This window comes from Engraulis encrasicolus, chromosome 4 (genome assembly GCF_034702125.1).
Source record: "Engraulis encrasicolus isolate BLACKSEA-1 chromosome 4, IST_EnEncr_1.0, whole genome shotgun sequence".
Lineage (NCBI taxonomy): Eukaryota > Metazoa > Chordata > Actinopteri > Clupeiformes > Engraulidae > Engraulis > Engraulis encrasicolus.
In genome coordinates, this window is record NC_085860.1 from 56,155,469 (window position 1) to 56,170,625 (window position 15,157).

General features: G+C 44.8%; 1 protein-coding gene across 1 annotated transcript in view; it reads left to right on the top strand.

The window, feature by feature from the left end:
• The window catches only part of cib2 (calcium and integrin binding family member 2), a 42,046-nt gene extending 26,889 nt beyond the window's left edge, over positions 1-15,157 (top strand). The window contains exons 6-8 of the mRNA XM_063197906.1: positions 6,247-6,394; positions 8,473-8,668; positions 15,136-15,157. Coding sequence (XP_063053976.1) covers positions 6,247-6,394; positions 8,473-8,668; positions 15,136-15,157 — 366 coding nt within the window. The remainder of the gene's footprint in view (positions 1-6,246; positions 6,395-8,472; positions 8,669-15,135) is intronic.

Sequence of the window (15,157 nt, forward strand, 5' to 3'; positions counted from 1 at the left end):
GTGTGTGTGTGCGTGCGTGTGCGTGTGTGTGTGTGTGTGTGTGTGTGTGTGTGTGAATAGATATTTTCACTGTCCCTTTCACTTGCTATATTTGACACAGCACTCAACAGCACAGTGGTCACTGCTGGACGTGTGTGGCGGGACGGTACCAGGCTCAGGATACCTCATGAAGGAGGAGAATGGGGGACAGCACTGGTTAATCACTCCCCGACCCCCACCAACCTGATGGGTTGGGAGACAAACTGGCAACCTTTGGGCTCCAAGTCTGATGCCCTAACCGCTTACCCATTTGTCTCCTACTTTTCCAGATTAGCTAACAGAACTCTTTGGGGTTTTTTGGAAGTTTCATGTTCACTCATGTACTGTGTAGTGGCCGTTTGTCAAACAAAATCAAATTAAACTTAAATCAAACGGAACACTTCAGGCACCATGGGCAGGTAATGTACGCAGGCAAGACAAAGTCCAATTTCCAGGCAAAGTTCTTGAGTTGATGGTGGTTTATTTTATTCCAGTTGAGCAAACACATGGCATCTCTCGCTCTGGTAAAAAACCATATGCCCATCACCCAGGTGCCTACACAGATCACCACCTACTTCCTACCTATATACAGGTGTACCTGTGCCCACTATCGCCCCCAAGTGTTCAAATGATATATCGGTAAATAAATCAAAGAAAAATGACTAAAGCTATAAAGCAAAGCAAATAACTAAACAAGTAAGTAGAATTATCATTTATTATTAAAATTACCACATTACCAAATACTAATAATTAATCATAAAAACAATAAACAAATTAACCATTAACTTTAACATTACTTAAAAAGAATAGTATAGCTCCAACATTCCGGCCCCTAATTGGGCATTATCACAATTACTGAATTATGAAAAGAGGAGCTATACACTAAGCACTAACTAACTACATCAAGCACAAGTGTCTTCTTGCTGCACCTACAAAGAAAAGAGATGTTAATGAGAGAGAGAGAGAGAGAGAGAGAGAGAGAGAGAGAGAGAGAGAGAGAGAGAGAGAGAGAGAGAGAGAGAGAGAGAGAGAGAGAGAGAGATGACCAAGTCAGTCCACTCCAGCCTCCAGCAGCAGGCACAGCTTCGTCACAGGCCTCTCCAGGACACCGGTCTTCATTTTGAAGTGCACGGAGCGCGCATGTGCTCTCACTTCCAGGACTCTCCCCATCATCCAGCCTCCTCTCGGTGCTGTAGCATGTGCCACGAGAACAATGTCTCCAGGTACAAGGTTTCTTCTTTCTGTCCACTTCTGTCTCTGAGTGAATGGAGCTTCATCTGGCAACACCCTCTCAGCAGGCGAGTCTAGGAGTAAGGCAAGTCTTGTTCTAGGAGCTTTCCTCTGTTGAGTCTGGTCTCTTTTGATCTCCGGGTCAGCAGCAGGAATCAACTGAAGGCCATCATCCAATACAGGCCACTCCTCCTTGGACTTGTAGAGAAATTCAGGTCCCTCCATCCAGCTCCCCTGATCGACATCAGTTGCCTCTTTGATGACTGCAATTCTTTCCAATTTGGGCAGTAGCTCATTCTGCAGCTTGAGGTCTACTCTTGACATTTCAATCTGCTCCTCTGATGCTCTTTCGGTGAGGTCATGGTGATGCTGTTTTACAGGAATTCCTTGCAGGTGTTCAACAGAGATGTAATTTGCTGCTACAGAAGAATAGCCACGTTTGCTTCTGCAGCTGCCACCATTATAGACTAACCAACCAACCCGAGTTCGGGTGGCGTACGGGCCGTCATTCTGGCTGTTTATCACCTGCCAAGGCTCCAAGATTTTAGATGCATCAGTTCCTATCAACAGTTCAACATCTGCATGAATGTCATGAAGTTTTACATCTTTAAGATAAGGCCATGGAGCAATGTCAGCTTGTCTGGGAATGTTAAGTGTAGACACGGGCATACACTTTTGAGTTAAAACATCAGGAAGCTCTATAAAATCTTCAGCATCCATGCCAGACACCTCCAGCCCTGACAGTATGTGAGCATCGACAACTTTCTGTTGGCCCATAGTTTTTAGAAGAATGTTTGTCTTCTCACCTCGCAGCTTCAGCTTTCTTGCCATGTTTTCTGTGCAGAACGTTCCAGAACTGCCAGGATCAAGGAACGCATATGTCTCTGTGGTCTTGTTGGTCAGTTTGCTTCTGACTTTCACAGCAACAATGGAAAAGGTGGAGTGTTCTACTCCGGCCCCGATATGGCTACATGTCTGAGAGGGCACATTTGAATTGGTTGAAGGGTTGACAGATGTACCTGTATTCTGTTTTTCTATGTGAAGGACTCCGGGGTGTTTCTTGTGACATACATGGCAATTCAAACGTCTCCGACAGTTTTTGCTTATATGGCCTATTCTGAGGCAACCGAAACAAATGCCCTTGTTCTTGATGAAGTTTATTTTGTCACTGTGTTCTTTGGCTTTAAACTCTGAGCACTGATTCAATGTGTGGTTGTTCTGCAGGCAAAAAAGGCAGCTGCGAAAGGAGTTGGTGTTATTCATTGCATGTCCTGAAAGCTGCGCCATAGAGTCTTGGCTGACAGGAGTTACATTTGTGGCAAAACTGCTTTCCTTTCTCTCACTAAGCTGACTGCGGCTGGATGCTTTGGTGTGAGAAGAGGGGTAAGGATCTTGAATATTTCCAAAAACTGGATCTAATGCTATTTTGACTTGCTTCTCAATAAAATTCACAAGATCATTAAACATGGCTCTATATCCTCTTTTTTCCAACAGATCACATGCAACATTCCTCCATTTCTCTCTTAAATTGTAAGGAAGTTTCAGGATAATGCTCCGCATGTTAGACGGTATGTCCAATTCACTCAAGTACATCACTTGTTCCATCATGTTCGAACATCCTCTGAGAAATAAAGACAGTGCTTGCAATCCTTTCACATCTTCACGTTTTACTGGAGTCCAGTTCATTATTTTCTCCATGTAAGCAGATGCAATTTTGTGTTCATCTCCAAAGTGCTGTGCAAGAAGACTTTTGGCTCTTTGATAGCCTTGATCTGGGGGAAGATGTTGGCAACTCTGCACAAGGTCCCTTGGATGCCCACTGGTGTACTGTTCAAGGAAGTGCAAACAGTCTATCGCATTGTCCGTCTTCATTTCCACTCCATTTTCAAAGGCCCTAATAAATGACTGATATTGGAGAGGATCTCCATCAAAGACAGGGAGATTTCGTGCAGGCAGAGTTGATGATACACTCTGCTGAACTAACAATGCCGTGATTTCATTTTGTTTTTGCATAATGTTCACCACATCAATTTTGTTATTTCCAGTTTGAGTTTGGGGATTTAAATTGTTTCCTGTTTGATGTCCGAGGAGAGCAGTGCGTCTTACTTGTGGCGGCATTACATTCATTTGCGCAGCAGGTCTTTGCTTTGGTCTGACTACTGGTGCAGCAGGGAAGGCAAGAATATTTGCATGAGGAACAAAGTCGCTGGCTTGGGGATTTAGTCCGGTGGAGTTTTGGGCTTTACTCTTTTTCAAATAAGAGTTCATTCCATCTGATCGTTTTGAACCACACTGAGACGTTTTACTTTCTAATACCTCAAGCTTTGCTGTATTTGCTGCCAAGTCTGTTTCCAGCTCCAATTGTTCCTTTTCCCTGCGTAATTTTTCTGTTTCTCGTCGTAACCTTTCCTCTTGCACTTCAATTTCATGTTTCTTTTTCAGCAGCTCAGAGCGTTTCAAAAGAGCCATTCTCTCGGATTCCGCCTTTGCGCGCGCCTTGGATGAAGAGGTTGATGCGCCTGTTGCGCGTGATTTTGCAGTACTAGATTTTACACTCAACACATTTGAAATGCTGTCTTCGGGATTTATCCCATCATCAAGACAGTCTGTGACATGAGGCTCTTTTGGCTGCGAGTATGGTTTGCCACTTTTAGACAGCCACTCCTTTATCTCCTCAGTAAATGCTTGACATGATATGATTTTATCCTCAAAGTTTTTGATGTTGCTGTTAAGTGTTGGGTCATTCTCTGGTAGAGGCAATTCCATGAATGTCTCGTGTACTTTAAGCGCCTCCTCGTAGCACTGAATGAACAAGGCAAGCTGCGCGTTCACGGCATCTGATTTTCCACCTGACTCAATTAGGCCGCGGATTTTATCCATAAACCTTTTAGCTTGCTTAATTTTTGCTGATCGATTTTCTTGACAAGTCTGTATGTAAAAGCATATTCCTTTAGGTGTTAATTTAATCGACCGTTTTGATTCAGGCCTTTCCAATCCGGATTTCGCTTCTGCGTCGGACATTTTGCTACAAACTTATAATTTTGAAGAAAGTTCTGAATGCGGAAATTGTAACGATCAGAAAGTGCCAAATTTTATCGTAAGCAGTGTTCTTATAAAACAAGCAAGTCCTCTTCACCGACACAGGTTGTGAATGCACAGGCTTCTTATCATGCCTTTTTATGAATGAAGGTGGCCGGGCGCGTAAATCAAACAAAGTGCGCAGCAGTCACGGCAGCCAGTTTTAACTTTTTATAAGTCCAAACAACTTTTCAATGTAATCATCTTCACCGTTTTCCTATACGGCTTTTAACTCTTCAGCAGTGCACATATCACGAGTTGTTCTTTGTTCTGGGCAAGGCCTTCCTCCCTCACGCCAACAAACAATCCATGAAAGATGAACTCACAAATCCTTTTTCCATCGGATATTCCAATAATGTCCGAGATCCAGATCCAAGGAAAGTTTTCTTTAATCCATAGGCGCAGACTTTTCCTTGAGCCAGTTCTTAGTTGGGTAGGTTTTTTACCTTCGCCAGAAGGTTATGTTTTGCCCGCCGTGTATTTATTTATTTGTGAATATGTCTGTTTGTCTGTTTGTTTGTTTGTACTTCGTATAACTCAGTCAAAACTGAGCCAATTTTTATGAAATTTTGTGGGATGATTGGTCATGACCCAAGGAACAATCGATTAGTTTTTGGGAGTGATTGGGTCAAAGGTCAAAGGTCAAGGTCAAAATGTTTGTTTGTACTTCGTATAACTCAGACAGAACTGAGACGATTTTTATGAAATTTAGAGGGATGATTGGTCATGACCCAAGGAACAATCGATTAGTTTTTGGGAGTGATTGGGTCAAAGGTCAAAGGTCAAGGTCACGAAAAGGTCAAAAACGTAAATTGAGCCGATTTTTATGAAATTTTGTGGGATGATTGGTCATGACCCAAGGAACACTCGATTACTTTTTGGGAGTGATTGGGTCAAAGGTCAAGGTCAAGGTCACGAAAAGGTCAAAACCGTAAATTGAGCCGATTTTTATGACATTTAGTGGGATGATTGGTCATGACCCAAGGAACAATCGATTACTTTTTGGGAGTGATTGGGTCAAAGGTCAAGGTCAAGCTCACGAAAAGGTAAAAAACGTAAATTGAGCCGATTTTTATGAAATTTACTGGGATAATTGGTCATGACCCAAGGAACAATCGATTACTTTTTGGGAGTGATTGGGTCAATGGTCAAGGTCAAGGTCACGAAAAGGTAAAAAAAAAAAAATATTTGCCAAGCACTATATGCCAGAACAACGTGTGCATGCTGAATTGAATAAGAGGTCAAGACTGGGCCAAAAATGTAATATTACGATATTCCGGTCCCATTTCAATGAAACTAACACCAAAATTTGGAGAATGTTATGCCCCACACTCTGAAGATGGCCAGAAAAAAATAAGTGGCGTAGGCGAAGGTTTGCGCTCTACCGAGTGCCCATTCTAGTTACTAATGTAGTGGCCGTTTGTCAAACAAAATCAAATTAAACTTAAATCAAACGGAACACTTCAGGCACCATGGGCAGGTAATGTACGCAGGCAAGACAAAGTCCAATTTCCAGGCAAAGTTCTTGAGTTGATGGTGGTTTATTTTATTCCAGTTGAGCAAACACATGGCATCTCTCGCTCTGGTAAAAAACCATATGCCCATCACCCAGGTGCCTACACAGATCACCACCTACTTCCTACCTATATACAGGTGTACCTGTGCCCACTATCGCCCCCAAGTGTTCAAATGATATATCGGTAAATAAATCAAAGAAAAATGACTAAAGCTATAAAGCAAAGCAATTGACTAAAATTATAATTTATTATTAAAGTTACCACATAACTAAAATACAAATAACTAATCATAACACAATAAACAAATTAACCATTAACTTTAGCATTACTTAAACAGAATAGTATAGCTCCAACATACTGTATCTCTTTTTTTTCTCTGTCCGTTCTCTGTTTTGGATTACAGGAGAACCCGTTCCGGAACCGGATAGTGGAGTCATTCTCCGAGGACGGCCTGGGGAATCTCAGCTTCAACGACTTTGTGGACATGTTCTCCGTACTCAGCGAGATGGCCCCTCGAGAGCTGAAGGCTATTTACGCCTTCAAAATCTACGGTACAGTAGTAGAAGCGATAGATAGGGAACCCAGGTAGCAGGCACAGTCGGCCCCATCTTGGCTGGAACACTGGTTACCGTGACTCAGCCAACACTTCATAGAACACTGAAAATAACTACTTCATGCAGTAACTGAGCCAACACTCGGCCGACACTGAAAATAACTGTCAGTCTCATGCAGTAACAGAGCCAACACTGAGCCGACACTGAAAATAACTGTCGGCAAACGGTAATAGGGCCATTATTGGGCCGCGGACAAAGCCAGAATTGTGCCAACAGCACTCGCGAAAAAGAATCGGGCCAACAGTGGGCCAGATAAACTTTGCTACCTGGGAACCAGCAGATGGCTTTGTCCCGGGCCTGGTAAATGCTGTCAGCGGTAATGTCTATGGTACAGTAGCAGCAGCAGCAGTAGCAGTAGCAGTAGTAATAGTAGCAGCAGCAGCAACAGTAACAACAGTAGCAGCAGCAGCAGTAGCAGTAACAGCAGCAGTAACAGCAGCAGCAGTAACAGTAGCAGCAGCATCAGTAGCAGCAGCCGCATTAGCAGCAGCAGTAACAGCAGCAGCAGCAGTAACAGCAGCAGCAGCAGCAGTAACAGCAGCAGCAGCAGCAGTAGCAGCAGCAGTAACAGTAGTAGCAGCAGTAACAGCAGTAGCAGCAGTAACAGCAGCAGCAGCAGCAGCAGTAACAGCAGCAGTAACAGCAGTAGCAGCAGTAACAGCAGCAGCAGCAGCAGCAGTAGCAGCAGCAGTAACAGTAGTAGCAGCAGCAGTAGCAGCAGTAGTAGCAGCAGCAGTAGCAGTCACAGCAGCCGCAGCTATCTCCCCTTTAATGTCTATGGTACACAGTAGCAGTGACAGTCGCAGTGGGTAGCAGTAACAGTAGTAGCAGCAGCAGCAGCAGCAGCAGCTGTGTTATCTGCCCTTTAATGGTGTCAAAGTCTACGGCAGTGTTTCTCAACCTTTTTTAGGCGAGGCACCCTTTCGATTCATTCAACTTATCAATTTAGACAAATATGTATTACATTACATAATTTAATTATCAACCACGTTTCCGCGGCACCCCTGAGGGGGATCCGCAGCACCCCTGTTGAGAAACACTGGTCTACGGTACAGTAGCGGTGGGATTAGCAGCAGTAGTAGCAGCAGCAGCAGCAGCAGCAGCAACAGCCACAGCTATCTCTCTTTTAATGACGCCACTATAAAGCAAAGGGGTTGTATTTCTGTCAGTGTCCGTAGTCCCTCGTAAAACAGAGGTCATTAACACGCAGCCATGTAGAGGGGGAGAATCACAGCAGAATTGCCTTACTCATATTGGCAAGAGTGTGCACTCGATTTTATATATATATATATATATATATATATAGGCCTATACATATGATTTCTAAAGCTTAATGCTCATAACGGGCTCTCTGTATAATGTGTGGATGTAAAAGTGTGCTGGCCATATGCTGAGTAAATGATGCTGAGTCAACGAATGAGGTGAGACTTTTCCCTCTGTCTTTACATAGTTTGCAGATCCAGTCCCACTGCTTACAGACTAACTCTTTTCACTGACACATCCTGAACAAACCTCAATCCTCTCTCAATCCTCTCAGTTCAAATTTCTTTATAATACAGTAATAACTGTATTTGTATAGCACAATTCATTCATGTAGTAACACAAATTTTGAAGCATGGCAAAGAACCCCCTTATAGTTGTTATAACAGTCTTTTCGAAGGCTAGTGTGCGGCACCAGGGTTCGAGTCCAACCTGCAGGTAATTTCCCGATCCTTTCCCATCTCTCTCTCCCACTCATTTCTTCTATCTCTCACTGTCCTGAATCTGATTAAGAAATGTGTAAGTTAAGAGAGAAGATATAATTCCTTTCCTTCAACACATGGTTTCTCCTTTTACGTTCCCTTCACCAGACTTCACAGTGGACAACTTCATTTGCAATCAAATTCAAATAACAGAACGAAGAAACATGATCAAAAAACAAATGCTTGAAAACTGGACGTATAACATTGACATATCAAAGAGATTCATTCCTCTCATCACATGCTTTTCTGCTTTTACCGCCCCTTCACCACCAGACTTCAATGTGGACAACTTCATCTGCAAGGAGGACCTGGAGAAGACACTGAACAGGCTGACCAAGGAGGAGCTGACCCCTGAGGAGGTCACCCTGGTGTGCGACAAGTCCATCGAGGAGTCCGACCTGGACGGAGACAACAAGCTCTCCTTCGCAGACTTTGAAAACATGATCTCAAGGGCTCCCGAGTTTTTAAGGTAATGGCGACTAACTTCACCGATTGGATATTAGATTAGACAATAGAAGAGATGTTTTTTGTACATTTGAAAGGTAGATAGAAATATTTTGGTCCAGTTGGGATTGATAAAAATATAAATATATATATATATACATTTGATTTTATAAATATAAATAAATATTATATCAATATAAAAGCAGCTACTGTGTGTGTATGTGTGTGTGTGTGTGTGTGTGCGTGTGTGTGTGTGTGTGTGTGTGTGTGTGTCTGCATGTCTGTGTGTGTGTGCATGCGTGGGAGGCTAGGTCCCCCCCCCCCATCCCATCACACTGCCACTGATGCAGAAGAATAGTGCCACCAGGATGCCACCAGGTCCCCTCATTAGCATACAAACGAGGCCCCTGCCCTACCTGCCCTGCCTGCCTGCCTGCCTGCCTGCCTGCCTGCCTGCCTGCCCTGCCTGCCTGCCCTGCCTGCCTGCCTGCCTGCCTGCCTGCCTGCCTGCCTGCCTGCTTGTCTGTCTGCCTGCCTGCCTGCCTGCCTGCCTGCCTGCCTGCCTGTCTGTGTGCCTGCCTGCCTGCCTGCCTGCCTGTCTGCCTGCCTGCCTGCCTGCCTGCATGCCTGCCTGCGTCAATCGCCCCCATACATCAGCTTATGGGTGGGTGGACCTAGCCTGGTCCTGACCATCCCATAATACTACCATTTCATTTCGTATTTATGGTCTGGCATTTGTTTGCTCTGAAGCGATTGTAGGAAGCAGGAAGTTTGCACTTAGTTATGGTTTGAAATTATTGGACACCTCTGACCCAATCGCTGGCAGTTACTCAACAACAGCATAGCGCAGACCAATGGCTCTGGCGCAGATGTGTTTGTCATTGTCACGAGTGTCCTCCCGCTTTCGTCCCCACGTGGGGGGCGTATTCGATTATTGGCTGTTTTCTGGGGGGGGGGCGTTGCGATCAAAATTCTACTGCTCCAGGCACTCCACAGAGAAGCACGACCAGACTACAGTGGTGGAGCCAATCATTTGGCGGAAGTACGTAGGATGGCTCGCGAGGCTAGGGTGGACCAGGGACGCTGACAGGTTTTCCAGGGCCCGGGACAAAGTCCTTTCAAAGGGCCCCCACCTAATAAAATGTAATGCAATGGAAACCCATTTCTGGGTCCCCTCTCTCCCTGTGCCCGAGACAACAGACCCCTTTGTCCCCCTCTGTCGGCCTCCCTGGGGTGGACACCAAGTCAGTCCCACATGGGCCAGAGGTGAGGGCAGCAGCAGGAGCATCAACATCTACAGCAAGGGAATAAATAGCCTGCAGGATCCTCCTGTCCTCACTACAAATGCAAAAAGACGGAGTTAACCCGTTTAGACACGGCGTTATAAATGTGCTGTTACCAGAATGGCGATGATGACCAAGTCGTAGTTCATTACCAAAGGCCCGCTGTAATGTCGTAGTAGTGTAGTACTATAGTAGTTAACTTTTCAATGACTATTACAGCGTGCCTGGAGGCTACACAATAGGTAATGGACTGTACAGAAAATTACTGTTTGATGGTAGCAATTTGATCGGGAGTGCGATTCTCCACAGCATCGTTGCTAATTAAGTTAGCAGGATAACTAAGTTAGCAACTTACAGGCAACTCCCATTGGAAACTTACTAAGCTGCTAACTGGTTAGCAACGATGCTTTCACATGGAGCAACAGCAACCACCAACGGGACGCCATCCTCTGTACTCCACCCAAAGATTTTGGCTCCGCACATCGTCTGGCAAAAGCCACGAGCTCGGTTCTCTCAGTGTTTCGCCAATCAGCAAACAGTTGAGAGTGGTGACGTAGAACTCACCCACGAGCTCCGTTACTGATTGGTTAAGGTATCTATATTCACACTTTCGTTTTGTTATTTGTATGCTTTTGCGACGCTATAACGTAACAGGCATGCTAATAAAGCACAATATGGGTTTTAGTTTGAGTTTGGAACTTCAATTAATTTAAATGATAGAGTAAGATCAGACCATCTCCCATCGTCAACGGAGACGGATTCCTCATGGCTTTTGCCACACTGATTGACGGAGTCAACATTCGGCTATTCGGCGAGGCTAGCAGCAACCACCAACGGGAGAGAATAAATAGATTACAGCAGTGTTTCTCAACCTTTTTTTTAGGCGAGGCACCCTTTCAATTCATGAAAAATTTCAAGGCACCCCAAACCCACAAGCCGTAACATAGCAGCGCATCCGATACCACACAAACTTAGAAAAGTAACACATTTGGAGACGTCACATGACCTACGTTCGAAGTTGCAGCTGACTTGGGCGACCTATATTTACTTTATGGCAGGTGAAAGTTTTCACTGACTAGCATTAACGTATCAATGTAGACAAATATGTTTTATATTACATATTTTATTTATCAGCCACGTTTCTGCGGCACCCCTGAGGGGCCCTGCGGCACCCCAGGGTGCCCCGGCACCCCTGTTGAGAATCACTGGATTACAGGATCCTCTCCACCAACGGGAGAGAATAAATAGATTACAGGATCCTCTCCACCTGCCCTCACTCAGCATGCCTTAAAGGGTATGCCACTATTTTGGGGCTTAATACAGTTAAAACCGTTGGCTGGGGTTTATAAAGGTGGTAAAGTGTCTAATTTTTCATGTTAAGCATTGTCTTGCTTTAAAGAAACACTATGCAACTTTTTCATAGTCGTGAAATGGCTTGGAACTCAGGGTTTTTCTTGACTGACCAGTTATGGCGAAAATGGGAATATTTCCATCACCATCTGGTGGTTCTGCTCCGAAACAGCACTTGCAGTTTTGCCTGGAGGCGCCGCGCCCTTTGTTGTTGTGGAATTTGTGGCCGCTAGGGGCGTCTAGATTTCTATGGTGTATGAGTGGAACGAATGAGAGACCCATTCATCCCCTTCGTTTGCTAACTAGAGCTAAGCAGCAGCAGCTCGCTGAAAGCTGGCTACTGGCTAGCTGATTGTAAAATATCACGCTGGCATGCAGTGAAAACAACGAATGGGACTGCAAATAAATCACAAGCTAATTGAGATGTTTGGACAGGCAAATAAATCGCTTATGTGAACATTGGAAAAGGGCTTCAAAACGGAGAGAGCCGAACGCCAAAAGAGCAAATATGTGGATTTTATCACTCATTCACTGCACTGGGATATATGCATTAGCATTCTCAAAGTCCACGCCACCTCGTTTTAGTTTACAAAGCTACACAAATGTATACGAGTTGAAATCTGATGGTGCACATTTTACTTGATGTCAAAGGACACAATCAGAAAAAATGTTGTTGCCGATCAAGAGGAAACAACGTGATCTCTAGCCGGCTTATGGGTGTCCACTTTCACTTTCAACACCACAAGATAAACGTGTCTTGTCACCTCGACTTGGAAATCAAATCTTTATTATTACAACAAAATAAGCAATAGCCTTTTGTCTCCTCGTTCTCCTAATGTACAGGTACTATATAGTTACTGGAAATGTGAAATAAAGACGGGGATATCTGCCGGGAACAAGTGGATCAAATAATAGTATCCATCTGAAGGAAGTGCAAACGTGATTGCAGTTGTGTGAAGTGAATAGACGAAGCAGCGAACTCATAAGCAAGGGGGAGAATCGCTGATAAGAAGTTTTTAAATTCATTTACAGTATTTTCAAGTTTGAGTTTATTCATCAACAAAGTTAAACACCCAGTGCAGCCTATTAGGTATTTGAGGGCGCTTCCTGATCTTTCAATATATCAAAAATCAAAACCCGTCAGATCAAATAAAAACCAGTCAGACTAACCCCAATACTACCATGTGAGCATTTTGTTCGTTCTATCCTCTGTCTGGACGCATGTACCTGCTGTGGCTGGTGTTTGAGCTGGATGTGCCATCTTGCAGGGCAGAGTTGCTGAGCTCATTTGGGTGAGGGGGCGCAGCCGCTAGGTTTTATGGGCGAGACATTCCAGCGCTCCGCGTTTACAAGCTGCTGCCACAGCACAGCTGTGCCGCCCGCCCGCCCACCTCTCAGACAGGAAATGAGCTCGAGTGAGGCATTGTGACATCACTCTGCTGCTCTGCTGCCATGGCACCACGGAATCTTTAGACGAGGCAGATTCCGAAGCACATACGGACAGCGGAATACAGCGGAAAAGAACAGATCTCTCTCTCTCTCACTCTCTCTCTCTCTCTCTTTCCATCTTATTCTATTCCTCCCTCTATTCCTTACTGTTACTCTATTGCTCACTCTGTCTTTCTGCCCTTCTCTCTCTCTCTTCTTTCTGCCCTTCTCTCTCTCTCTTCTTTCTGCCCTTCTCTCTCTCTCTCTCTTCTTTCTTCCCTTCTCTCTTTCTTCTTTCTCTCTCTCTCTGTCTCTCTTTTCTATCAATCTTCTTCACCTCAATTGTATACCATCTATCTATCTATCTATCTATCTATCTATCTATCTATCTATCTATCTATCTATCTATCTATCTGTCTATCTATTTTGTTTGAATAGAAGTGCAGAACGCTGAACGTTTCAGAGAATGAACCTGTCGCCCTCCCATAAAACAGGAACCAATTGTAAGGGTGGGTAGTGGTGGTGGGTGTGGGTGTGGTTGGGGGTTGAGTCATGACGCTATGGTTATGAAGCCAAACTTTCTGCTTTGGTGGAGGCACATCCATTGTTGCTAATGGCCCACTAAAGTGAACGGTCACTGGCAGACTGGAAGGGGTGACATCACCCCCCACTGTACCCAAAAAGTCATGATTTGTGGGAGGCATTGTTTCCATTCAATTTCCTCTCTGCGTATTTCATTTCATTTTCTCCCTCTGCCCCCCCCCCCTTCTCTTCTGTAATTTCCACTGAAGTTTTGCCCAAGAAGAACCATCCCCTACCCAACTGCGTTTAATGTTTAATATTTAATTGAACCACGAGACCTTTTTAAAAAATATATATATATTTGGTGTAATATCAAGAGGCACAGGTGCGTAATGTGCTCAAATGTTTTGTCAGTGAAGTGCAGAGTTGGAGTGCAGTGTGTGAGTTCCCCCGTTTTATGGGGCAGCTTTTCCACTCCATTTCCAAATAAATCCCACATTCATTACGCGGAGGGAGCCGCTATCAAGCGCCATCTGGCTCTCCTCCTGATTATCCTCCTGCACACATTTCACCAGGCTCATCTCTCATCCTAACGCTCCGGCATATGGCCTCTGGGAAACTTTTCAAAACCTTCCGGAAGAGAGACGAAGTATTAATACGGGGCAGCCGTGGCCTAGTGGTTAGAGAGTTGGTCTTTCAATCTGGGGATTGTAGGTTCGAATCCCACCTGACCTCTCCCTTCATCTCCATCCCTGGCCGAGGAGCCCTTGAGCAAGGTACCTAACCCCACATTGCTCCAGGGACTGTAACCAATACCCTGAAAAATAATGACTGTAAGTCGCTCTGAACAAAATGAAAACGTCAGCTAAGTGCAATGTAATGTGCTCTGTGCTCTGAGATAAGGTAAAGTATGTACATAGGGCAGTGCTAATTCAACACTTAGGGAGTCAAATTTCACAATCATGTAGTTGGTTCTACTCTATAAATTAATATAGAATCAACACTGCAAAATTTACTGTGACACTTTGTTGGGAAAAGCTCAGGGCAACATATGAGTCAGAGGCTCATAGCAGAGAGACGAAGTCATGGGTGAGCGGTTAGGGTGTCAGACTTGCATCCCAGAGGTTGCCGGTTCGACTCCCGACCCGCCAGGTTGGTGGGGGGAGTAATCAACCAGTGCTCTCCCCCATCCTCCTCCATGACTGAGGTACCCTGAGCATGGTACCGTTCCACCGCACTGCTCCCCATGGGGCGCCACTGAGGGCTGCCCCCTTGCACGGGTGAGGCATAAATGCACTTTCGTTGTGTGCAGTGTGCAGTGTTGTGTGCTGTGGAGTGCTGTGTCACAATGACAATGGGAGTTGGAGTTTCCCAATGGGCTTTCACTTTCAAGTATTCATATTTGGTTTGGGGGGTGCTGATGATGTCATCAGATGGATGTCATCAGATTTCGGAGCCACAAGTGTGCTGGCTGGGCCGTCCCCAAGTTTCCTCTTTAACTGTCACCATAGTCACCAAGCGCGCCGCCTCCCTCTTGTTTGTTGTCGTGAAAATATATGTTTTGGACTGGTGACTTTATTGCATAACATAATAATAATGGAAATATTAACAGCTGACTCATTAACCGTGGAGAGATGACTGGAGGTGGCTGAAGTGTGTGTGTGTGTGTGTGTGTGTGTGTGTGTGTGTGTGTGTGTGTGTGTGTGTGTGTGTGTGTGTGTGTGTGTGTGTGTGTGTGTGTGTGCATGTGTGTGTCTGTGTGTGTGTCTGTGTCTGTGTCTGTGTGCGTGCCTGCGTGCCTGCATGCTTGTGCACTGAGTGTGTTTTTGTAATGTAATTTTTAAAGGTTGCTGTCTGATGATCTGCTATTCTGCCTTTTGTGTCCTTGTTTTTTTGTTTCTTTTTGCAGCACCTTCCATATAAGAATCTGA